Raw genomic sequence first — 27,106 nt, forward strand, 5'->3', positions numbered from 1 at the left:
ATGCATATGCACACAGACACACATACACACACACATTCCCACACAAACACACATGAACACACACACACACACACACACACACACAAATGCATGCATAGACGAGCACCTGTACACACACACACACACACACGTGTACAAATGCACACACACGGCTGACAACCTATAATTGCCCTCACTAATAACAGCAAAGTGACTGTTTTCATTTTCGACTTCATCTAAGTAGAGTAGGTGCGCTGCTGATGTTTCAATTAGGTTTTTGTGTAGGTTAGACTTTGAGCTGGTGTTACCAAGGTGAGAATAACAGACTCCCAAAAGACTTAACCTTAACAGGGGATTGGCTGATTACGCTATGCATCATCACTCATTACGCAATATTAAGTGGAAAGAAAGTAGACAGTTATGCATGTATGAAACATATCTGTATTAGATACTTGTACTAATAAAACAACAAAAATTGGAATGATTGGTAAGGAATATAACACTTTAAATACAAACAAAAACTTGAAAAATGAACCTGCTTATAAACAGTTCCTTCAAAACTAGTGCCAAATTTGAAGAAATTCCCTCAAGGCGTTCCTGAGACATCGCGTTCACGAGAGAATGGGACGGACGTGAGGTCACAGTGACCTTGACCTTTGACCACCAAAATCTAATCAGTTCATCCTTGAGTCCAAGTGGACGTTTGTGCCAGATTTGAAGAAATTCCCTCAAGGCAATCCAGAGATATCGCATTCACGAGAATCGGGACAGACGGACGGACGGACAATCCGAAAACATAATGTCATTTCCAAATATGGTCTTTACAGGTGCACCCATATACCACTGTTCCCAAATACACTATTTTTCAACATGCAGAGTATACATTTAGGATGAGGTCACCCAGTGTAGGTTTATGTGCAATAAACCACTTTGTCCAAGTCAAAGTCATTTTCGTATATTTATTTCATAAAGTGAAAAACCTGTGGATTTGAGTCTGATCCTATATTGTGCGCTGACCTTTTCACATTAAGCTTTACAATTCAGGCGCGAGAACAATAATGGCTGCGGGCATAGAGCTGGATCAGTCTGGCCTTTCGTGAATTAATCATCCAGGTGGCACTATCCCTCCCCTGCCCGTGTGTCCCGTAACAAGCTCAGGGGCTCTAATGACGGGCTCCACCTGTGGACGTTCCTCCGGGGGAAGCGCCGAGACAGATAGACTCATCTTTAGTTTTGAGGACAACTTAATTCCCCTCCGCTCCGTAGAGTGCACTTAAGGTTAGGCGGATACATGTCGCAGGTTGGTCCCTCTCAGGCTGATTGTTTCACTCAAACATTTTCCCCACGACCTACAAGGCACAGGGGGAATGGGGTCACAAGAAAACAGACCCCAGGGAGAGAATTTGATTGAGTTTTTTGTTGTAATTCTTCTTGTTGCAGTTATAAATTTAGCACTGTGGCTTGAGGGAAGCTTGATACATCAGATTTTTTTTTTAACAGTGACTTTTCATATTTGCACAGAAATACAGTTTACCAAAGGCTATAATTACACACTTGTGTGCCAGTGGTCCTTTAACCAAGGAGGGACTTGTTTGTGGGGACTGGAGCCAGATCTGCTCACAATGCAATAAATCCAAGACCCATAGTGCAACATTTCCTACATTCTCAGTGCCTGTTGGCACCAAAAGCATTACTCAGCTACTCATTTGCCACAAGCACACGCTTAATTACCACACTGCAAGGCCACGGGGCACCCCATGGTTTTTACTCAGAAGTCACAAGCTCCTATTTGGAGCGGTGCTGGCATGCTAGGGATTGTAGTACCAGAACCAAACTGAAGAGGGCAAACTTCTATGGACAGATAAGAGATGGAATGATGACAGCACAGGGGCGTGATCAGCAGTTTGATCAGTGGAGTTGGGTGGGGTGGGGGGGGGGGGTGTTATGTAGGGATAACTGGGTTCAGCCAGACAGGCCAGTTAATGGTATACATGCACACAAGGACCTGTGTCTGATTGTTTGATCTCCAGGTCTCCTGGTCAGGGTGAACACCGCATCACCCCTGTTAATAAGAGCGGAGCGAAGCTTTGGTTGTCTTCTTACTCCTTAAAGAGCCGCTTCTCTCTCCCTCATTCCTACTACCTCTCCCATTCTTTTCTTTCCTCCTGTGATTTTCTATCACTCTTCTCTCAATCAGTCATGCTGATTCTCTCCCGCCTTTCCTTCTCCTGCTCCTCTCCATTCCTCTCTTCATTTTTTATCCCTCCCTCCAGTTCTCTAGCTCATTCCCTTTGCCTCACTCCCCGTCATCTCTTGTCGGCCCACTGTCTCATTATCCCTGCTAATTATTCAGTCTCATCAATCTCCGTTCTACTGCACTTTCCATTGACACTTCTTTCTAAACTTATGTAGTATGGGCATTTGAATACAATTTTATACATTGTACTGATGACTTTCTGTTTGTCCAGTTCACATGCAGGGGCTGCCAACCCTAGATCCAATCTTAAGACAGAAATTAAAACATAAGAAGAGTGGCCAAGTCTCCTTATTCACACATCCAAGAGTGGCAAAGAGGGGCATGAGTCTTCCTACATGCCATAGAAGGCCAAAAATAAGTGGGAACACTGAGGGAAAAAAAGGGTTGACACTGCAAATTGCTAAGGGCTGCTCATGAGGATAAACATGATAATCAGGGTGTTGGAACATGAACTGAGGAGGAGATGACAAAAAGGAAATAAAAGGTGCTGCAGTGCTGTAAAATAAAGGAATAAAACAGTATGGTTCAAAAGTATTAAAAAAGGTCCTCTTGGCTATGGGTTGTAGAAGTAAACTCAGTGGGGTGGGTGCGGGGGGGGTGGGCGCAAAGAGGCTTAGCAATGCGTTTCTGCAGATGTGCCTTCATTAGGTTACACAAGCAGATTGTGGCTGCTAAGTTAAATTGCAACACACATACTCAATCAGTACCAGGTGCAAACAATCATCAGTATCACTAATGGATAATAGCTTTTGTTTCTCACAGTTTCTGCTTGACTTCAAGACGGAAGCCCTGGCCTGTTTTCATCCACGTCACTTAAGGAATGTTGTGCTGCGGTGACAGCTCTGAGACAACGCGGCCACTTCAGGCTAGAGCTCATCTTTGTCTCTCAGCGTCAGGAAATGATGTCGCAGTGCACATAATAACTCCCAGAGCAACAGACCATTTAGCTCACGTCACCCCCCTCGTGCCGAGTAAACAGACTCAGTGTGGAGCCACTGCATTTGCCTCACAAGTGTAATTGGCCTTGACTGCAATTCCAGTATTAGGAAAATGAATTATAAATGAGATGAAAAATGACATCATGCAGAGTCTCGCTATTCCTAAATGACTGATCTATGGAGAATTCCCTTTCATGTGTCAATAAGGAATACAACTTTGATACTGCTTCATGTTGTCTTTGACACGATATTTATGTGTGAATGAACGCACCCACACACACGCGCACACACAACCTACGGGTGGTGTAGGTGGTGAGCCGTGCCAAGGATAGACCTCCAGAAAAACAGCCCTGTAGAACATGAGGAGGCATACCGCATGCGTGAAATGCCAGGGTCCCTTAAGGACAGCATGCGTACCTTTGAGCAATACTTTACTATGATTCACAGGCAGGGCTGCCTCATGCTTCAAATCCCGGAGGAAAAAGCAATAACATGCTAAGTCAGCCGAGAGCTGTGTGGCTATTTGCTCTCAGAGCAGGCTAACCTTTCTCTTTCTTCATTAGAGGGCAACTGAGGTCTTCCTAGCAGAACAAAAGGTTCCTATGTGCCAAGGCAGACATCAAGTCTGCTTTATGGTTGAGTAAGGGAAATTTATGGTTGAGCAGTGCATACCGTAGGTCCACAATGGTTGTATTGATGAGGAAAACAATCAACCTCAGCTGTGCGTGCATGTTGCCAAGGCTGAGGCTGATGCCATACACAATCCTGGAAGCCTCCAAAGCTTTGCGAGACTGAAAGAGGCCAAAGAGTCTCTGCTCTACCTCCATTTCTTCTGACTACACACAAGGGAAAAGGGACACGGGACATATGGGTCATGATAACTATTCCTGCTGACCAAGTTAAGCCAGTATGGACAGTCCCATTGAAAAGTAAATAGAATATATAAGTAGAAAAATACATAGAAAGTTTACTCCCACCCAGAACAACTTACAGTAAAGCAGGGGTGTCAAACTCCAGTGCTGGAGGGGTTCAGTGCCTCAGGTATAGTGTTTTCTTTTCAATCAGCAGCCAATTAAAGCCTTGAGAATAAGGTGTGTTGATTCTGTAGCCAATCAAAGACCTAATTAATTACTCATGTTTAAACACACCAGAAACCAGCAGAAAATTCTCAATTCACATTATTGAGAGGATCATTTGAAGTTTAAAAAAAAATTTTTTAATGAATGTCATTTGTCATATTTGTTTGTCTCAGGATGAAACGAATTACAGATTTTCATCATCATAAGAATTTCATCATTTTGACGCAAATGTGTTTTTTCCACTGGGTGAAGTGCTGGCTAACTTGTCATGAATTACTCATGATGTTGTCAACTGTCAAGTGAATCATGAAAATGGGTCAGAAAGTTAGACAGATGATGAGCTGTCAGAGTTTGGCATCTTGATTGTTAGCAGTGAGTATGGAAATATGGACTTCATTAACAGCCTGACGGTAATTAATTTTAATGGTGTATGTGCGTGCACGAGTGTGTTTATGTGTGTGTGTGTTTTGTTGAATCTCAAAGTAAAAATATGCTAACACGAGCTCTGCAGGGTACAAACAAATATGACACACTGTATTTCCGCAAATGTCAATGCACAATTGGTATTAATTTCCTAAATATAACAGTTTGAAAAAATAAAATGGTAAATGCAGCGTGTGTAGAAGTTTAGGCACTATACCAGTTGAATCCATTAGTATTTCTTTAAGGTCTCAAAACTTGATTGACTTGTTAGGCTATAAATAAAGTCAGGTGATGACAGTTCCAGAGCTCGATACTCCAACCCGTCAGGATGTGCTTGCTCAGTACAGCCAGCTACTCTAAGCAGCTGATTGATGACTTGAAATAAAAAGGGAAAAGCTATCAGAAGATGTCTAAAAGTTTCCAGCTTGGAATTTACACTGTCAGAAACATAAGTGGAATTTAAGTGGAATCGTTAAGTCAATGCAAGATCTGGAAAACCTAGAACAATTGGTGCTAGAACTGCTCAGACTGATCAGGGTATATAACATGAAACTCACACATCACAGCAAAGGACTTGCTGTTTAGCTGACACCTAACTAGTGATGCACTGGACTACTGTGAAGCATTGCTTACATAAAAGTGATCTACATGGAAGAGTTGTCAGAAAGAAACCTTCCCAGTGATCTTTTCACAAAAATATTGTAGGGTACACAACACATAGATAAGCCAGATTCTTTGGAACACAGTGTTGTGGACTGATGAAACAAAAATGCAACTCTTTGGCCACCAAAGATACATTTGTAGAAAAACAGGGGAGTCATTTGAAGAAAAGAACACCTTGACAAAAATTGAGGGTGGATTTATTATGCTTTGGGCTTGTGTGGTAGCCAGTGGCACAGGATTATTTTGTGGAAGGAAGAATTGATTCAAATATATTTCAGCAAATGCTAGATGTTAATGTCCCAGAATCAGTAAAGAAACCGAAGCTGAAATGAATTTGGATATTTCAACAAGACAATGATCCAAAACATACCCCCAAACCAACCATGAACTACTTAAATGACTAAAAGATTAAGGTTTTAGAATGGCCCCCTTTGCAGTTCCCAGACTTGAATATTATTGAAAATCTGTGGGAAGAGCTCAAACGTAGTGCGTGTGAACAGATCGAAGAATATTTCTGACCTAGAAGGGTTCTACAAGGACGGCATGAGTGATTTCCTAAAGAAAGACTATAAAGACTGTTCTCTGGCTACAATTATTGCTTGGAAGTTATGATTTCTGCCAAAAGAGGTGTTACTAAGTATGAATTGACAGAGTGCCCAAACTTTTGCATACGCCATAGATATAGACTGTCTCTCCTGCAATGGTTCAAACAGACACAATCTCTGGCAAGGTGAGTAACATCAATGCAAATTCAACCCGTAGCAATATTAGTTAAAGTCCCTGTGCAGCCTCCCTTTTCTTACATTAAATTGTTCCTTTAGGTACAATATATATGCATTTTTCTACTTATTAGACATTGAAAAGATAAAAAACCTGCTTTGATGTAAAACCTAAATTTGTTAATATAGCAGACTCAAGACTGGTCAGTTCTGTCCTAATTATTTATGCATTCACTTTTGATTGACAGCCCGGGCCGCTCACTCCCACTGACCTGGATCAGCGCTCACTCCACGTAGCGTCAGTTGTTAGCTAACGTTAGCTAGTTATCATACGACCGTAATAATGGATAACGAGTACAGCAATAACAGCATTAGAAATATTGAGCCGTATATGTATGAGCCCATCGCTTACAGCCTACAATATAGGACCCTAACGTTATAGGATAATCTACGTTAGCTACAATTGTTTTTTGCAACAATAACAGTCTGGAGAATAAAGTAACGTTACTATCAGCTAACGTTAGCTATATTTACAAAAGATAAGTACAACTCAGTGCTACATTAGCAAAATACAGCAAGTAAATAGCCAGACAGTAAGTAAAATGGGGAGATGAGGTTAACGGTAACGTTATCGTTTGTAGGCTTGATTCGATTAATAGAACGTCATCTAGCCCGAACGGATGCTTACCAGTACCGGTCCGTTCAACCGGCTTTCAACTTGGGAGCGCACACTACATAAATATTCATACTGGGTGAGTGTTTTTGCCACCGCACATTGGTCAATGCAAATTAGAAACATTTGCGACGTCACAAATTTGGTCTCATAACCACCAATACCAAATCCTCCGCCAGGCGGCAATGTTGAACATTGTACAGTTTTTAGGAAAAAAAATCTAATTCATTACATACATGTATGAAACACTTAAAATCAATGTGTAAGTAAACTTACAGTCTTTGGTCATAATATAAGCATTTTGAAAGCATGATCTTGACTGCACAGTTATTATTTTATAATAATAACTAAACCACCAAAATATCTAGTAGTACTAGCGGAATAACAACAACTGCTAATAATTTCTAGTACAATAATTAGTCTTTTTACTTTATTTCTGCTAGCATGCTACCATGCTTGGCTTTTCAAAGCGAACTTATAATAAAAACTTCCTAGTTGCACGTGTTTTTCAAATAACTATATATAACCTTTCAGAGACAAGGAACATTTTTTTATTGACAGAACATGTGTTGACATGGACTAGTGTGGGATGATCTTTACTCACCAAAGACAGTCCTGGCTGGGACCGACTCCCTATTCAGCCAGAAGGACACCTGGGACAAGATGACCGTCATGATGCAAGGCAGGTAGGTTTGGATCACAAAGTAGCCAATCTTGCGTTTCAAGTGAAACTGGGCCGTCATGACCGTGTATTCCCCTGGAGAGAGAAGGCAGAAGCGGAATGAAAAGCCAAGTGACACAGGGCATCATGTCTGCCCAGTGTGCACCTCTATCATTGGTGGAGAAGATACATACAGCTTCAATCTGCAATGTTATGAGCGATTTATAAGCTCTTTGCTAATGGTCACAAAATATAATGTCCTATCTCGGATTCAGACCAGAAATCCATTATCATTGAACTCCGCCATTACCATTCTGTCTTGGACCAGTCCATCAGTAAAGTGTTGGAAATTCTGACCACGGGGTCCATTCATAACTGCAGAGTCATCTTTAACTAAAGTGTTTCTTAATTAAAATATGAAAACTTTGCAGACCCATTCTGTTGTGAATTATAATGTAAATGTTTCCCCCTGCCTTGAATTGGTGGTTCTATGCAAATTGAAAGGTTACTTTATTATGCATAACTCATGCAGGATAGTCCCCCCTGCCCCCATTCTTTTTGAATAGAAATTCATCCTGGACCTGGACCTTTTTAAAGAAACACTTCATCTCTGTATCAATTTGATTATGCTGCCAACTTCTTATGCATCCGGAATATGAAGTAATGATTGGAAGTGGTTTGATGTGCTCCATGTGATGGGCGCCAACCCTCAGATCTATGCTGCACTACTGTTAGTTCACATAAAAAGTTGATTGGCTGAGTATTCAGTATAAGGTAGTTCAGAGCAAACAAGGAACATGGGGGTCTTTGCCCCCCAGTGTAAAAAAAAGAGATAATACAAAACATGTATAATACAGAGATACACGATAATACAGGAAGTCAAGTACACTGCACAGTACCCACATTACAGTTCATAATACAGTATACAAATTATGCAAGTTAGTGAAATGCCAGTAATGTAATATGATCCTACAAGTAAGATTTCCTGCAATGAACGTTTTGTATTGTTCATATAAGACGCTTAATATTGTCTCAGATGGAGCATTCGCACAGTTTATTCATATATAAATGCAGGAACATGTATGCTTTCCATCACTGGAATTGTGGTAAAGGTTCTGAGCGCATGCTCGTTTTGGGACATTTTCATCAGGGTGCTTGCAGAGAAAAACTGTATTTTAGCTTCGGGGAGGGTATCACAGGGCTAGGAAATGTTCCCATATGACCATCTGAAAGCCTGAATATTAATAAGCCAGATGGTATCCTGGCTGTATAATCAAGGTTCATGCCATCGTTGCTTGCTATCCAAATATAACTCATGTCATGCAAAAAAAAATAAAAAAAAAATAAATAATAATGATGACAATTTAAAAAATATATATATAGAAGGTCTATTATGTTTTATGTTACATGAAATTGGACTTGTATGTGATCCTGCTGTGAAAATTTGTCACAGATTTTAAAAAAAGCATGGTAGTTGCATATGCAGCATTCCATGCCCTCTACACTACTCTCTCCCTGAAGGAAACACGAATAGTGGACTTCCCCTGCTACCATGCTGGAGATGGCTTCTTTACTTTCGGCACTGGGTGCCATCACTCAGTCAGCCGGCGGAGGAAACTCCCCCTCTGCAGGGTGAGCCGCACAATTTTCTGCCTCATCCCACCGGATTTAGAAATGTCTCTCCGTTTTCGTGGGTAGCAATCTCCCTCATTCCCCATGTACTCTTCTCTCTCTCTCTCTCTCTCTCTCTCTCTCTCTCTCCCCATTAACCCTTATGTGAAACCTCTCTCTTGGAAATCTCCTGCACTTCGTGTGCCCCACAGAGCCCTTATCTCCCTGTAATTGAATTTTCGTGACTGTCAGCCCTGACCACACCTGCCCCCACTACCCTCTCCACCCGTCCTTAGTGACACACACACACACACACACACACAGACACCCTTCCCCCCTGCACTCACACATCGTACACAATCACATAAACATTCTGTCCCTGTTGTTTTGCGTGCTTCATATATATATATATATATTTTTTTTTTTACAACGGCTGCCATGAATATGATAAGTCAATCCTGATGCTGTCGGCGACATTTGTAGAATGACATCCCATAGCAAGAAGCTTGACACTGGGCTATATATAGCGTCCATGAAAGCCACAGCAAACTCTTCAGTTCTTCAAACAGAAAGGAGGACTCTTAAGTGTCACTCGAACAATCCTATTTCACATTCTGCGGTGTAGCTGCTCCACAGTTTACCCTGAAGACACTGCAGCTGTCGAGCCTCAAATGACACGCCATTATCTATGTGGACAATTGCCGACTCGCTTCCCAGATCATCGGAGAGCTCTGAGCGGGTAACCGTATGGAAAGGCAAAAACCAGACGGCAAGACTGTCAGATTCCCATTTGGACGCACTCATACCAGAACGGAATAGCAACACATTAGAAGGGTTTTGGCAAATGGATTTCACCAATTTTGTTTAAACATTTTGAAGTGGCTTTCACTGCAGGCCAGCATAGCAGAATATCCGCTATACCCATAGAACTAGATTCAAGAATTTGAGCAAACTCAATATTTTAGATGTGTACTAGTTATTGTCCTTCACAAAAAAAGGTATATGTCTTCAGATTTCAACACATTTTCAGATCTATTTGCTTCACTAGTGTTTCTTGTACTCTGCACTTGACTAATTACTTTGTTCGTCGGAAAGTGTCTGCTAATGCCGTAATTAATGTAATGTAATATTTGGCTCTGGATGTTCTTCTTTCTTCTTCCATTCTTTCAACTACACAGTAACTTAAATAATTAGCATTCAAAAAATGTTGAGGTGGCAAAGGTATTCTTTCATTTGTGGTCACATGCTATCACATTTAGAAATGGCATATATTACATCAAAAAGTAAATGTACCGTTTTCTTGTTTAGAAATTTAAAATAAAATCATCAGGTGGATTTACATGTAAGAACTCTAAATGTAAGAAATAAGCACTTCAAATGAAATGAGAAAAAAATGGTTACAGGGAGTTTATGTAAATCAAATTTTTAAGGATTATCCAGTGTGACTGTCACTGTGTTTCATACACAACAAATATTAGGCAACATTATATGAAGCTCTATTTGTAGACTTAGCTAAAGGAAGGCTACAGAGCAGAAGTCCCCAGACAATACAGACAATAGAAAAGACAGATATTAGCCAGTAAATAGGAATAGGCTACATCTACAACTGAAATAATATATTCTTATCTAGCAAACAAGTTGGAATTATTAGCACCTTATTGTGTACTGAGTCCTGACAGCCATCTTATTGAAGACATTTTATTGTCGTGTCAGTTTTATGACCAGTCCATAAAAATATAAAAACATGGTCAGCATGTCTTTTATGGGTCAGTAACATGCAGAGTAGGGACCACATTAGCATATACCTAATGTATTAACAATGCGCAGTTAACCTGTTAAAAAAAATATTCAAGGCTAACTTTTCTGGGCTTGGCATTCCATAAAGACTATGCCACGAAGAATGCTTTAAAATGTATTTATGCATTCGAAGTCCATATAACATACACTATCTCAGACGAACATTGCCCTTTGTTTCACATGGCAGAGGAACAACAGCACCTTGCTAGACTAATTAAGTAAGGTTTTTACTACTTCTTACCCTTCATAAGGGGCTAAGGGGAAGCCATTTGGGTGCACCATAACAAATTTCATCTTATTGCTAATGAAGACTGGGGAGATGTGCTCTCATTAACAACAGCTCTCAAACGACATCTCCTGGGTTGCGTAGGTGACTCTGTCTCTAACCTCGTTTGAGATGAAAATGTTACATAAGAGCAAGCCTGATGCTAGCGATATGCTCGGCTTCAAAGACACATTCTTTTCCCACATACTCTGTTCTTCTGATTAAGCCCAAAGCAAAGCACGCACGATCCAATTAGACGGGACTACTGTAGCTCCCTCACACGATCAGAAAGTCTCTGGGTGACGAGGAAGGGGGGGCACTGACAACAGGGGATTGAGAAGTTCTCTAATTTATGTGTGTGTGTGAGCGTGTGCGTGTGTGCGTGTGTGTGTGTGTGTTTGGGAAGGGGGAGGAGGGTAATTTAATGTCTCTTCCTCAGTGCGGTGCACTTTCTGAACTTGAGTTTCAATCTGATTTTCAATTTAACAAGCTACATGCTCCAAAGGTAATGAGGAGTATGTGGAACATACCAGCGAGACTGCGTTCTCAGGCAGAGACAGAGTTTAAGTGTTAACTGTTTGTGTTTCTACAATAAGCAACAAACAAACTTCTGGACTTACTGGTTACCATTAGCATGTGACATATTTTGGTCTGATGTAGCAGCGCTATTTCTCTCCATGCCATATGGCCAACTTTAAATTTTAATGAGTAAAATCATTACCAATAGCACAATATAATGTGGAGCACATTGCACCTATATAGTCTACATATACATACAGTCTCCTCCATAACCTGTGGCTCCAGTCAAAGTTCCTTTTAGGTTGACTGAAACAGGATTTTACACTCTGGTGAGATCAGAATTTATCTTTGAGGCCATGCACACCAGTTGCACTTTTAGCATCGGAAGAAAGATGCTTACGTTGAAAAGGACATCAATACATAATAAGAGTTGGCAATGCCAAAAAAGCCAGGAAAGTCAAATAAGCACAACAAGGCACAGTTACTTCACTTATGTCATGACGGTGCTTTCCTACTGTAGCTATCATATATACCCTACATTTCAGGCAAAGTTGGCTCACCATTCTGCAGTTTATTGTGGTGAGCTTCTGATGATTTTAATATCCCCCCAAACAGCCTAGTGAAATATTTTTATCAGAGTCCTCGGCATAGTAAGTCGCTAGCATTTACTTTTCACATGCATCGTTTGTCTTGATGATCCATGTTTAAACAGTAATACTAGGCTACATCACGTGCAAAACCAGATGAACTTTGTGTTGAGCATTCGTATTGATAAAACTGTTAATTATTTGTACCTTTTAATTATACATGCACACATACAGGTTGCCGGTGTATTAATTATTCACGATTGGATGCACATCTCCATTGCCATTTCCCCATTATACTAAAACATTCATAAGGATTGCTTGCACATCCAAATTTGTTTTCCTTACCACATGTTTTGGTGAATTTAGTTGTTAGTTAGTTGTAACTTAGATATACCTGCAAAATTACAGTAGGCAGTTATATAAGGCTAGACTGTTGGAAGTAACCATTCTCATAATGGCTTCAGATATATAAATCACTGTATTTTGACTTCACTTTCAAAGCCACAAACAATCCAGAGTCCAAACAACCCCTGTTCGTTCCTGCAGTGTTAATATTGCTGAGGTACTGCTCTATCAGGCTGGAACAGATTCCCTGTCTCCATCAATGCGAGAGGGGAGAATACATTAAGGAAGAAGGCTTTTCTGATTCGGTGATTGCCCTTCGGACTTGAGACTCCCCGAGGCTTTCCTGTTGTTCACGAGCTCTGGCAAAATGCTTGAACTCCTGTCTCTTGTGGTCCACATACTGTGCGGCATGGCAGTTTAATTACGGTACATGTGTATCACACACCAGACCACGGTGTAGGCCAGAGCAGCTGGCAACCTCGGTTTCTCAAGCCCCGGTGTGTCTCAAGAAATCCAATACATGTGCTGACAAGGTCCAACACTGCAAGCTGCACACAATGGGGCTGTTACTGCCAACTAAATGCTGTTGTATCAGATATCGCTGATATGCACCTACAGAATAATCAAGTCTGGTATATGGATAATTGACTTGGTTTTCTGGGTTCAATCAAGATAACTGAAGGATAGACACTATGAGCTGTAAATAAATAAAAAAACAGGAAGCATCTCAGAGACCTATTTTTTGAGATCCGTCCTCAAAATGGTAAATAAAATGTGTGTAGGAGTACATTATCAAGGGCTAACTAACTGTGACAGATGGACTTACCATTCAATTAATTCAATCAAATTTTAAATCTTTAACAATCAGTGTGTACTCTACTCCCATATTATACAGTTTATGTTCTGTTTAAAAAATGACTTCCCAAAATTGCTTATAGTGGTAAAAACTCAAATTTCATGGACAACTACTTGCTTTATTTATTTATTTATTTTTTTTAATATTCCATGTTGGATGCATTGGGAGCAATGGGTAGGACTTTTTTATTACCAAGCATTATAGATCTGTAAACACAATATCCATTCCAAGTCCGAGACATTTACTGTCAAATTCTGTTATCTCTTGATAGACAATAAAAGAAAATGAATACATCAATATCCTGGCTAGACAGAGGTACAACAAAGTAAACACCGTAAAGCTCAACCAGCTTGCCGAAAACAACAGTGCCCTCAGACAAAACAAAATGGCCCAATCATTCAAAAGTAATCTCCTCACCTGGCTTCTTCTGGGGTCTTTTCAATTAAAACTATACACATTCAAAGGTTTCTATTATAAAAAAGCTCTGGTGCCCGGAGTGCAGGCCCTCCCCTGTGCAGCATGGGCCAACGGCTGCTCCCCTGAGCCAGCCTCAGCCAGAGCGGTGGAATTTTCCGGCAGAATCCACCGGGACGCTTCCCTGCAACCCTCTCTCCTACGCCTTTGTATGCCAGTGTGTGTCCGCGCTGGTTCATCTGAGCGCTCCCACACTCAGCAAAGTGGAAAATCCTGTCAGGGCCGCACATCCACCAACAAGCCGTTTCAAGCCAGAGGGTTCATTTTATACCAGAGCGAAATGTGTCAAAGTTTGGAAGACTGTCTCTACAGGGCTACAGGGTTTTTTCCCCCCTTACACGTTTTACAGTGTATTTGGTCTCCTGCTGAAGACCCAGACATCCGAGAACAGTGACTCTTCCAAATCTGACTGTAAGAGGTATACTGGAGGTGGGTGTCCATTAGTTATTGTCCACTGTATCCACACCAGCCCGGGTTTGTAGGTGTAGATCTGGTGTAGCCCTGGGGTCTATGAGGATGTAACCTTGACACTTAAAGCATGGTGACCCCCAAAAAAATAAAGAAATAAGCTCCGCTAACACACAGTCTCCTGTTACCAAATCATACTTGTTACAATGGCTTTTTTAACAATTTACTTTCCTGCTCTAGATGTGTTTGCACCCCGCTTACCTGTGCTTGATTTAATGGTTTCCTTCCCAACCGTCTGTCCAAGCAGATCGTACTGGTTTAACCGCGACCCATCCTCTGCGACCACGACCGACTTGGAGGCGTTGTGGGTCCACGAGTATGTCACCTCTGCCATTGTGTAAGCATCTACAGACAGCAAGGAATAGAATGGGAAAGATTAGAAACAAGGGAAGTCTAGCAAAAAATGGGGGGGATGAGATGTTAACATTACAATGACAACATTCAGGGAATATACACATTCCATTTTAAACACCATATATCTTTCTCACAATAAATATTTTATTGAAATGCTTCAAAGCATCTAAAAATTGTATACCAAATAACTGTACCCATTTAATGAATAAATCTTTAGGCCATTTACCTGCCTGACATTTCTTACAAGGATTTTGTTGACAAGTTAGATGTGGCAAGCATTAACACTGAAATGTACTGTAGCATAATGCAATTAACTGAAAGTCGTTACTTACTCCTTTAATGCAAGACAATTAGCATTATTTCCATACTCATCAAGCCATTCATCTTTGCAATGAGGGATTTAGCACACTGCAACCCTTCTATAATACCCATCTCTATGTAGTTGTCGACAGACTGTTCTTGCTGATACAGTCTGATCACGTCCTGCACTGGCATTCTCAGTCATCTGAGTAAGTAATGCACGAGCATCACGGTCATAAGATGTCCGCTTTCGACCACGATTCCCGACCCTATCTACCGATGTTTTTCCCATAGATGTCAATGCAGGTATCACTTTAGTCACTGGAACAGTTCAATCCATTTTCAAAGTCTCTGTGATGCTCACATTATAAAGCCGTAAATAGAACACCTTCTATAGGGGCGAGGATTGCCGAGATTTGGCATCTGCGCGACGTGGCTGATGCATTTATCACAGGCCAGAGGCAGCATCACATTGTGGTTTCTGCTCTAGAAATTCTTCCTAAAAATTGACATGAGTAGCTTACAGTATTTTTTATTTATTGCATTATTATGACATTTAATCCAAACATATGCTAGAAACAATCATAGCTTTGTCCACTGCCATTTTGTTAATAAACCACAGCCATAATTGAAGGGTGTATTTATTTATTTATTTATTTACTTGCACAAGTTTGCTTGTTCCATTAATTTGAACGTACTCTGTTTTATTCAGGGATTTATTCGCTTTACTTGGGACCAGGTGACACTAGAGACTGGGCACGATGATCATAGTGCAGCATTTCTGAAGGATTAAATCCTATTTTTACAATATCATATTGGGGGTCGGACAGAAATTGCAGATTGGCAGTATCAGCAGAGCGATTTTCAAACATTTTCATATACTGTTTTTGGCTCAGGGACTGAATATTGGTCCTGATTTGATCTGAGATCCACTTTCCTCTGATATGGTGCAAATTGGATTCAAATGTGCAGTGGCACATTTATTTTGGTTTAAAAAAAATAAATCCTATTTGGCATCCCAAACGTACCGACACCCACACAGGCAATGTTTCAAAAATGTCAAATAATAAATAAATAAAACACTGGACTGCCTCATATAAATCAGCATTTCACAATATCCTGCGAGTTGGAAATATGACCCTCGCACCGCAAAGATTTATAAGGCCAATACACCTTCATCATGCTCTTGAAGCGAAGAGAACTCCCAGTCAACAAAACATTTTAATAGCATCTGTGTAACCAGATGTAACAGAACGCAATTCCCTTTCAAGCTTTGACGGGTTTCACCTTACAGTAAGTGTGCACTACGGCATATAAGATAATGAAATGTACTAATAATAAAGTGGTGGTATACTGTCGGCTGAGAAATAGGCTATAATTTAATATCCGTAATGTGTGATGACAAAATAAAGGAATGCTAATGGCGGTACTTCACGGCTGAAGTCTGTGGTAAAATGCTGTTAAGGAACTACCCTCGTGCTCTCTCAGCTCTGTCTGGGAAGGCTTATTGAATCCGTGAGCGTATTCCCAAACAGGCCCCCCCGGGAATGGGAGGAGGGGGGGAAACTTGTGCTCAGACACAGCTCCAACCCCAGCCTCTCACTCACCCCAGCTTTTTCACCTGTTCCTCTGTTTTTTTTTCGGACCGGACTGCTTTCGGCGCCCCGGGGGATTCCGTTTAACCGAGGCAACCGGCAGCAGTGCCCGTGCCCTTTTTTAATTGCAACCCAGAGAGCCCCCCCCCCCCCTTCACCCCCCACCCACCACCTTCACCCACCCCCCCCCCCCGTTCACCCCCCCTCTATGAAAGCAGCCTCAGATGCCTTCCAGTCCGTACACCTGCCTCATGACGGAGAAGGTGGGATGGCAAAGGGGGGCGAGGCCAAGGGGTTTCTTCCACTTGGGTGAAGAGGATGACATTTTCTCTCTGGGCGAGATATGAGCACTAAACAACACAAGCACAGGGACAGATATTTTCAGCTCGTGCTTCCCTTCTAACTTGTCGTGATTTAGCTTTTTGTTCTTTCTACAAATAAAGGAAAATGAAAAATGCAGAAAAAAAGTATTCTGATGGGTAATATTATTATTATATTTTCAATAAAAATGTTTGTAGGGCAGAGATATTGTGTAATTCCCCTGTGGGGAGACAATAGAAAAAAGAAAAAAAACACCTGCCATAGAGCGAATTCATTCTTATTTAAAGGGCACATGGAACTTTTATCTGAAAAAGTCATTTTAAAATGAGTCAAAGTGAAAGTGTCCAGTTGCACTTATCAAGTGCAAAACCCTTATAACACATTGGATGTTAGTTAGTACGTCCAGCCAAAGTTCAATCTTATCACAGTCATACATGGTGCTATTTAATCACTGTAATCAACACCCTCAATTAATGCAAACTGTCCCTCCACTTCATACGCATTTTATTGCCCAATGCACCATAGGAAATAATTCTGGGATCCAAGCAAAAGGAACCTCCCGCATCACAGATTATTTTTGTGAGCTGTTTTAATGTTATCACCTCCTCCTCCTCCACCTCAAGAGAGCTCTTTTGTCCAGACACACCACGACTACTCACAAACTGTTTTGCTCGCACCTCTCATAACACGCCCCCAAAAGTGTTAATGTTTGTTTAGCATCTGAGAGGACATTACAGTACATTTGTTCTTTTCTGTCCTAACATTGTACTCGTTATGTAGCATTTATGCTTCACTACTGACACCTGAGAGTGCGTGATTCTGCCCACCACATGACAAATATAGATCATTGGGTGTAGGTAATGATTGTGCTATTTATTTGTTAGTGGGAGAGCTTGGCTTTATTAAAAATGTCATCCCCCTCCTGCAGGCTGAACTACTTCAGAAATACCACGACTACACTCATGCATAAGGTATTCTGAGCTGTTTAGGAGATTGTGCCTGTAAGTCAGGGCCGCAAAATTCTACCCTTGCAGATTTCCAGGCACTCTTCGAACCCAAGAACTGGTGAGGATAGATAAAACGGTCTAATGGCAACGAAGATGAGATGGATTATTTGGTTACCAGCAGACTGGAATGAAACCCTGCAGACACTGTGACCCTGGACTGAACATCCTTGCTGCAAGCCTTTAATATGGCAGTATAAATCTTTAGAAGGATTACAACTAAAAGAAGAGACCATGCCTATGAAAGTCTGGATAAAACAGAGGATTGGGATGGCAGGTATGTAATTCGCCAAGTTTCTGCTTGGTGGGGCATGCCCCATACTGTACCTATACAGCACAGCAGGTTTGGCACTCTTCAGAGATTCCGACAGATATAACCCCAATGATTATCTGACCTAACGTGAACACACAGAATTCAGAATCTGAATACGACTTCACGTCGACTCGAGGGCGACATAGCTCAGGAGGTAAGACCCATTGTCTGGCAGTCGGAGGGTTGCCGGTTCAAACCCCGTCCTGGGCGTGTCGAAGTGTCTTTGAGCAAGACACCTAACCCCTAACTGCTCTGGCGAATGAGAGGCATCAATTGTAAAGCGCTTTGGATAAAAGCGCTATATAAATGCAGTCCGTTTACCATTTACCATTCACATGCTCACCCAATAAAGCCCCAAACTTGGGTTATTTGGTGTTTTCTCTTTCTTTTCCCTGGCAATTTTGTCATCACATATGCTCCAGTCTCACAATCAATAATTCTTCCCACTGGACTTTCAGCTACATTTGTGAATAACAATATCTGATCAAAGTAGCTTCAAAGTTTGAATGATCACATTATCTTCAGATAGTAATATGGAAACACACAGGGCCATGTTACATGAAATAATTTAAGAAACATTGGGTAGCACTGCTTTGGACTATAGCTTGTTTAATTTGTGTGAGCTAAGATTGTCAATGTTGTTTTTTCGTAAATTGGCCAAATTTTGATATTAATAGTTTTATCTTCTGACCTAGAAGTTCTGATTAATGACTTATAGACTGTGCTTCGGGTGCGTGAGTAACTTTGTACAATGAAAACATGTTTTTGTTGAGATATTATGTAACTGGCCCAGTGCAACGAATCAGATTCTGTCAAAGCCAGTAAGTGGCAAAGGTGACACATTTCTCCATCCTGGTCTAGTGCTGAAGATAGCACGGTGAGGTGGAAGGTCTCTAAATAACCAGAAATCATTGTGAGCCAAATATGCAACACAATGGAACGTAATTTGGCTTAGCTCAACATCATTGGGCAAATCTGTTTTTTTTTTTTTTTCCCCCAGTTTAGTCACGGTGCGGGGGTAGGCACTAGTTAGGGGTTTTTTAGGGGACAGTGAGAAGATGTTGGGGAATGTAAGAGAAATTAAATGCTTTCTGTAAAGGTAAACTCTGATTGCAGATTAACTGTATCGCATTGCTACCACTGCAGCAGTGACTTCCAGAGCCGACGCAGACTCTAGTGTTTATGGGTAGCTGCTCTTTTTACAGCCACCAGGAGACAATGACTAAAATTTGCCAATGACAGAGACATCGGGCATCTGCTTCTCCTGGAATGGAAGGTTTTGGCGCAGTAGCCATAACAGAAGACAACAAAACCAGGGAGGATATTATCAGTCAGCTCACTGCACAGTTTTACTTTGATAAAGACAAACTGAAACGTGACCTACTCAGTGTAAAAATTCAACAAGTCTATATAATTCCTATTTTTGGAAATTATATAGCAGGGGTCATAGATGGTAGTGTATGTGGCACACACACATAAAAACACACCCAGTAGACATACTATAGGTCATAACAGGTCATAGACAAATATAGTGCTGAAATGTTGATCCAAATAACACATCACAGGCAGTTAAAATAGATGTAGGATCATAAGACTTTAGGATTTCTTGACTCTAGATTGTGATATCCAACTACACCAATTTCAATCTCAAACACAGCTCCAACACAGAAACAACATAATCAAGACTGCCTGTTTATAATAGACCAATCCTTATTTAGGGTTTGTATTACAATTTGTACTTTGTATTCATTTGAATTCATATTAAGCAATGTAACATGCTACTTGAACAGACAGGCTAGGACAAAAATGCATGTGTATAAATTAACAATTGGTATTCATCCATGATTTGATTATTCGGTACAATGAGCCTTTCATGGTTCAAAGGGGTCAAATGGAAGTGTCAGAACTAGCATTTTTTTTTACAGCATTCAACTACAGATTGTTTTTTTTTGTTGAGAAAAATGAAAAATGAAATTGGCACGGTCAGATTCAGAAGAAATTAAGCATTAATTACTAATGTGACACATTTCGGTCTTATTTCCAATTCGGTGTCTCTTCTTTGTAGGTTTTAGTGGGATGTCTGCGGGGAAGTGTGTGGCTAATACATAAGAAAGCCATTAATCTTGAGAGCTTGGAGACTAATACATTTGCATTAGCAAGGCCATTTACTGAGGAAGTCAGGCCATGTGGGGGCTCCAGGCTTTTCAGGGGAATAAATGGTGCGTTAGAATAAAATACTTGTCATGAACGGATGATTCCCCCCCCCCCCCCCCCCTTTTTGGGGAGTCAGCAGGACCCTGATACACCTACAAGGCTCTAAAAGGCACAAAGACTATACTAATGTGACATGTGACACAGTTTATCAAAAAAAAAAGAAAAAACGAATTACTGGCTATCACGGTTACACGGTCATTGGTAGTGCAATCAGCTAGACAAGCAAATAAAGATTAATTCACATGTAAAACTAATTAGCAACACACCTGGGTATAACTACCTCAATCCCACCCAAGCCTCCAAGCCCCCAAATCCCTTCCCCCACCACCCCACCCCCACCCACGCACCTGCCAATTATTTGGTATTATCTTGTCCCAATTAATATAGTGTTTAACCAACTGTATTTTATAGTCATATAACAGTGCAAAGCCTCAGTTTTGATGAGTGTGTGTACTGTGGCTGTCATGGATACTTACAGCTGCCAAACTTCAGGGGGCAGGAGTGAGAGTCCATGGGGAAGTCCTCCAGGTGCATAGGGCACTCTGCCTGGACTGTCAACCTAGGAACAAGCACACAGACATACGTTGATGGTCCCTCGGTAGCACCCAGAAAACTTGGCTCAGCTAAAGTTAAAATCATGGTTCTACGGGTCAACTGTGCAGCATACACTGTACCTTCATGCACTGTGCATACCACAAAATATGTTTTTGACATTTTCCGATGGAGGAATTTCCGTGGAGGTAAAATGCATGTAAACACCTCTTGTTACAACAGTTTGTCCTTCATCTTATTAAACTTATGTTTCAGAGCAAAAAATAACCAACTGACTTTATTTATCAATACCTATATAATGCAAAAACAGTGACAACTAACAATTCATTAATGCTTATCATGTGCTGCATAGCAACTACAATCCCATCTAGGAACTGGGACACTAAAAATCTGATCTGAATCATAACTCAGAAAGCTACAGTTATCTAGTTTAACACCATCTATGCCAGAAACATGCATAACAGCTTTATCCCTTACAAGCATTAATCATGAAGTAGCAATCAACAGTAAGAAAGTGGTACTGGGCAGTGAGGGGCAGTGCGAATTAGCATGCTGCATTCTTATTGTATTCATTGTAGCCTGTTTCTCAGTCAAAACCTTAATTTCACATTGAATTAATGACCACTGTCACTGTTACCACTGGAAAAATGTCATTTATAAATTCCTTAAAATTGTGTTTACAGCACAGCTCCAGAAGTTTTTCAATGTCCAACAGCAAACTTCCATCGTAGGTATAGCCTATATGTATATTTTGTTTAAATTGTAAATTCACGAGATATTCTATGCACCTTGTTTACTACTGGAAACCTATTGTAGCTGGAGGTGTCTGCCTACCATGAGAGAACTTTCTGAGGGTGCTTCTGCTGAGGCTGAGGCCAACAGATGCTAAACAATCAACGGAGCAAAGTGCCTCCGTTTTTAAGTGCCAGCAACAAAACTAAAGGGCTGCAATCCAGCGGGTAAAACAGAGAGAAACAGGGAGGGAAAGTGAACTGGTTCAATGAAGACCACAATTGGTTCAATCAGGCAAAGTACGTGCCTGGAATGAAAACTTCTAAACAGTGCACCAAGACAAGGGTTCTGTAGTAGCACAGAACCAGCAGTGATTCATTTTGTATATTCAACATAGAGAGAGCATACAGAAGACAGAGTAAGACAAACTATCCATGTTATAGAGAAATATAGAGGTGGAGAGGAACAAGAGTGATACTGCATATGAACAATACAGACAGTTTATTAATGATGTGTTGGGCCTGATTCAATCAAACACACCTAGACTATTTAAGGACATATGCAATCCAAAAAAAAAACCCTAATTTTATTCTGCCATCTTATTTTCGATAGACTACTTGAGCGACCTCAATAAGGCCACCAAAAGTAGGAGATTCTCACTAATTAAAATTGAACGGAGAGATTGAGACTCACGGTTACAGTTGTTTCTTTATCTTTGCTATATCTATGGTCAAGAGAAATAATCAAGCATGTGACCTTTCATGTCAACCTGAATTTCAGCAATTATCCTACATTTGTAGCTGTAGGCACTACAAGTTCAGAAATAATTTTGCAGCATGGGCAAATATCTAATTGCACAATTGTGGACTATTTTATGGGTTTTAATCAGTTCATAAACTGATGATGCTATGGAAAAGTGTAGAGAAAATGGTACATCAGAAACAGGTGGATTTAATTTATTTTACACATGTTGCTACTCATCTGTCGTACAACATGGCATTTGTCAGGATAGCAGAGTTCACAAAGCAAATTTGAGCAGCTAGGATCTACCGGCAGTACAATAAAACAGAACAAGGATCTGCTAAGGTATTACACGTTAAACAAAGTAACAACCAAAACAACTGAAAAAGAAAAGATCATTCAATCAGACATCTCAGAAAGGCTGTGAGGATTTTTGACTATAATGCAGAAAGACCTCCAGTTGATTCTATCCCATACCATCACTCTTCAAAATATGAAACTTCAAAATAAAAAAGCACACTGAGAACAATGCCGAAATGCCTTTGTGTCAGTTCAGTTGCTTAATTGTATCATGCAGTACACCTGTATAGAAGCATCTGCATTTGTTTTGTTTCTACACACCTTTATTCAGGTTTTCTTTCCTTTAATTTGTCTCCCATTTGTCTATATACAATATTTATGGAGGGTAAATAAAATCGAAAAAGGTGGAATTGGGTTGTACAGTTATCATATAGTGAAATTCCCATGTCGCACACCTAGATCTTTCATTATCTTGTTTTGTTTGTTCTCCTTGCAATATTTTAACACCGTGGAGCACACTGCTCATTTGAAATCAACTCCCACCCCCTCAGAGAAAAAATGATTGTATGCATTCTCAGTGGACAATTTATCGAGGCATTGTCTAATTTGCCAAATACTTTGACACGTGATGAGCCTCAACTGGCATAAACATTTCAGTGTCATTCCCACACGTCTGATAAAGTACACATCGAGTGGTTAATTGAGGTGATACCTGCAATTAAGTAAAAGATTATTTGGCTTAAAATATGAGACTCTGTCAACGCTTTAGTTGTGGAGGACTGCAATGCATGTGGAACAGCAGCCCAATTGTTTCTCTGGACCCTATATGTGACGCACATCTGCCATAAGCCGTACGATGATCTGAGATGATGAATGAGCCCAGCAGGCAGGCACTTCAAATACGACAGCAGCTGGATTTACACACGTCTTCCCCTAAACCACTTCAGCTTGCGCGGTGCTTCTGTCATAGTCAACGGATGCCCGCTTGTCATTATAACAATCCCATCAGCGAACCGACGGAAGGGCTTCTGGGCCGTCGTGCGCAGTAAATCATATCATTACTGAGGGGCTTTGTGACTAAAATACTAGATTGATGGGAATCGGTAAAAATAAGGCAGGTGCACAAAGTGCACAACTGGATTCCTGGATTATGTGGCCTGCCCTGGTTAACAGGGGTCTGCTTACAAGTTTGGTTGCAAGTGATCTGTGCAGCATTATTCACTAGAAGCAGACAAAGCAAGTCCGTTCCCACAACCTTCAGCAATTTGTCTCCTCTTTTCGCAACATACAGGAAGCAGTTCAATTTGTCAAAAAAAGCAAGTGTAATGATGCAAGCTAATGTGTGCCAGGGCAGGCATGTGCATGTATCACTGCAGTATGTTTGCCGTGATGTGCGGTTTTTCAACGCGAGCAGTAACTTCAAGGCAGTCTCAGTCTCCCGGTTTGAGTGCTCAGCTGAAACACCCATAGACCCAGCTGTTAGCAATTCGCAGGCACGTAGGTCGAGCCCAGCGAGGGGGGACACAACCCCACATCTGTCACAGCACTCAATAGGCCCCACTGTAGATCAAGCTAATTATCACTGCCACTTTATTATAACATCAGAAATGTCAGAAATCTAGTTTTAGATTATCACCGTAGAGAGAGAGAGAGACAATATCATTTCATATGGAAAGCTTGGTAATAGTCCACTCTTCTATGCAGTATTCCATTGTTATTAAGTGGTCTTTTTTTGACCATAGGAATGCTGCCTGCTTCTCTCTCTCTCTAAAAAGACATGGGATATACAGGGAAATGGAAAGCATAAACAACATGGTAATGTAGAAACGGAGATAGGAATAAAATTGGGGATAGATATTGAGACAAGGATAGACACAAAAACCATAAAGAATGTCGTGGTCTGGAATATAAGCCCACTAGGGAGGAGTTGAGAGAATTACAGGGAGCCATTGAAATGCCAACAAGGTGTTTCCCTGTTATAAGTGCTGTGACAGCCTTGAACGGCGAGGGAATTCCAGAAAGGGCTAGCGACACACCCATCCGCGTGAATAACCCCGGACCCCTCTCTCACTGGGTGGGGGGAGGAACCACCTGCGACAGATGCAATGACAACAGAGAACTGTGAAGCCACTACGACTGCTTGCTTGTGAGAAATAGATTGTAAATACACCTCAAAAGGAAATTATCACTGTGTATGACCGGTATGTCATATTTGGGATAACTGCATGGATCCAATGCATGCACATCAGACAGCTGCAGAGAGACACAGGTTCGTGTAAAGACACTATGTCTCTCAAATCAGTTCAGCCAAAACTAGATAGTAGGTCTTTGCCTTAGACACACTTAGACACACAGTATGTTGAAGCTGAATGACAAAAAGGTAATTTTTTTCAGTCATTTATCTTGGTTATTTTACTCTGACATAGTAATCTATAAAGGTTTATTTTAATTTAGGCTCTTGATGCCAAAAGTGTTAAATGACGGGGTTCAATTAAGAGTCTGGATAAAGTTGGTCTTATGAACTGTGTTTAATTAATTTTTGTTTACAAGGACTGATGACTTACCTCATCACCCAGAACAAAAACAGGGAATGTAATAATGCAACTGTACACGAAAAAGTTTCTGACATCTGCTTTCCTGACCACAGGACTGACCTCCGCTTAGTCACATTCACAATTAACATTTCTGGTCTGCAATAAACTCACTGCTTGATCGATTAGGCACCAGTTTGGAGCAGAAACTCCGCCATTCACGAAGGAAACAGAATCTGATTTAATGCACCTTAAACATTAAAGCAATAGTAGTAAAATGTTTGATTGACAGCTCCAATACAATGAGCCAATCAAATGTTCAGGTGCCCAAAATCATCTACCAATGTGGCTCATCTTGGTGGTACACCACAACCCGCATCTTGTTCATCTTGATCAATGAGATTGACAGAGTTGGCCTGCTACCATCCAAAATAAACCAAACCGTTTTGATGAACAAGCACATCCAAGTCCTTTTGACTGGAGCTCCATCACGACCCCAATTTCAAGGAATACATTTCCGAGGAGTCTATGCACCTGTCGTGACCTTGGACCAGCTGACGAGCTGACACACATTTTATTTAGCACTGACATCACACGATGGGATAGTTTGAAACTTGTAATACCTAATTAGGACATTTTACTGCTGATTGTTGTTGTGTTTTGATTTGCTATGTTTGTGTTGGTCTGAAATAGCATATTCCCTGACCTTGTTGTTTTCCCTTGTTAAATCTTTATTTTATGAGACTGATTAAATGAACAACCACATAAATATAAAGTAGTGTGCCACCAAAACATAACATGAATTAACCTTTGTTAAATGGTAGTACTGTTAATCACTATATTAATAATTTCCTCTGATTAAGAATCGTATAATATCACCCCTCATATTATGCAAATTATTGTTTTAAATTAGCCTATTCATATATTCATTATCATAGACAATAAATATGTCATATTTCCAAACCATTGTTGTGTCTGCATTTTTTCACTAAATTTGGCTCTACAGATGTACAGAATTCTGATTGGTTGTTGAACTTACTTTGTTCTAAATATACCTGACAAAACCTCACTACAACCGTATGATGTTTTTGTGGGCGTGCTCCCTCTTGTCGAGTTATGATGCGGCCTATTAGCCTGATAGAATCCAGACCTGTCATTGCTGCTTGCAGCAGGGACTCCTGGGGAGTGTGGTATATTTGAACATAGTATAGCCCAGGGATGAAGGGCTTCAGTCAACAGAGTACCCCCCTCCTCATTGCTCAATATCACCCCCTCTTGAGGATAAGGTTCCTGCAATCTGTTTGGCCCAGCTGCTCAATCCTTTGGGGCAGCAGAAGGTAGCAGATTCCAGTGCTAGCTAAGAAGCAGCCAGCTTAACTCATATGTTTTGGGGAATTCAGGCAATTCCTTGCCCTTCCAAATTGATGAAGGACATTACACTGATTGCACAGGTCTACAGTTGCCATTGGCCATTCCAAATTTGGTAAAAAAAAAAAAAAAAAACAGTGGAAATGAAATATGTGTTTCATACATGTTTCATAAGGGAAAAATGCATTTTTATGAGATTTGATGTTTCCCAATAAGAATTGGCATTTAACATTGTAAATGTATGTTTTTTAATTGAGTAAGCCCACAATATAACAGTTTTATTTATTTATTTATTTGTTTATTTATTTATTTATTTATTAATGGCTTTGACAGTTCATTTGAGATTGGAGGATTAACTGAGCAGGCCTGTAATTTGGAGATGCCATCTTGAGTATGCTCAGTTGATTTAAAATGATCACTTTTGACTTCTGACTGTGCTACACTGAGATAACTTGGATTAGAAACAG

At 40.7% G+C, this 27,106-nt stretch overlaps 1 protein-coding gene across 1 annotated transcript in view; it reads right to left on the reverse strand.

Moving 5' to 3' along the window:
- LOC135259680 (gamma-aminobutyric acid receptor subunit alpha-2-like) overlaps nt 1-27,106 on the reverse strand; it is an 82,365-nt gene that overhangs the window by 25,671 nt on the left and 29,588 nt on the right. Inside the window, exons 6-8 of the mRNA XM_064344296.1 lie at nt 20,892-20,974; nt 14,516-14,659; nt 7,336-7,488 (exon numbers count right to left, since the gene is read on the reverse strand). Of these exons, the coding sequence (XP_064200366.1) occupies nt 7,336-7,488; nt 14,516-14,659; nt 20,892-20,974 (380 nt within the window). The remainder of the gene's footprint in view (nt 1-7,335; nt 7,489-14,515; nt 14,660-20,891; nt 20,975-27,106) is intronic.

The sequence above is a fragment of the Anguilla rostrata genome, chromosome 7 (genome assembly GCF_018555375.3).
Source record: "Anguilla rostrata isolate EN2019 chromosome 7, ASM1855537v3, whole genome shotgun sequence".
In the NCBI taxonomy this organism is placed as follows: Eukaryota; Metazoa; Chordata; class Actinopteri; order Anguilliformes; family Anguillidae; genus Anguilla; species Anguilla rostrata.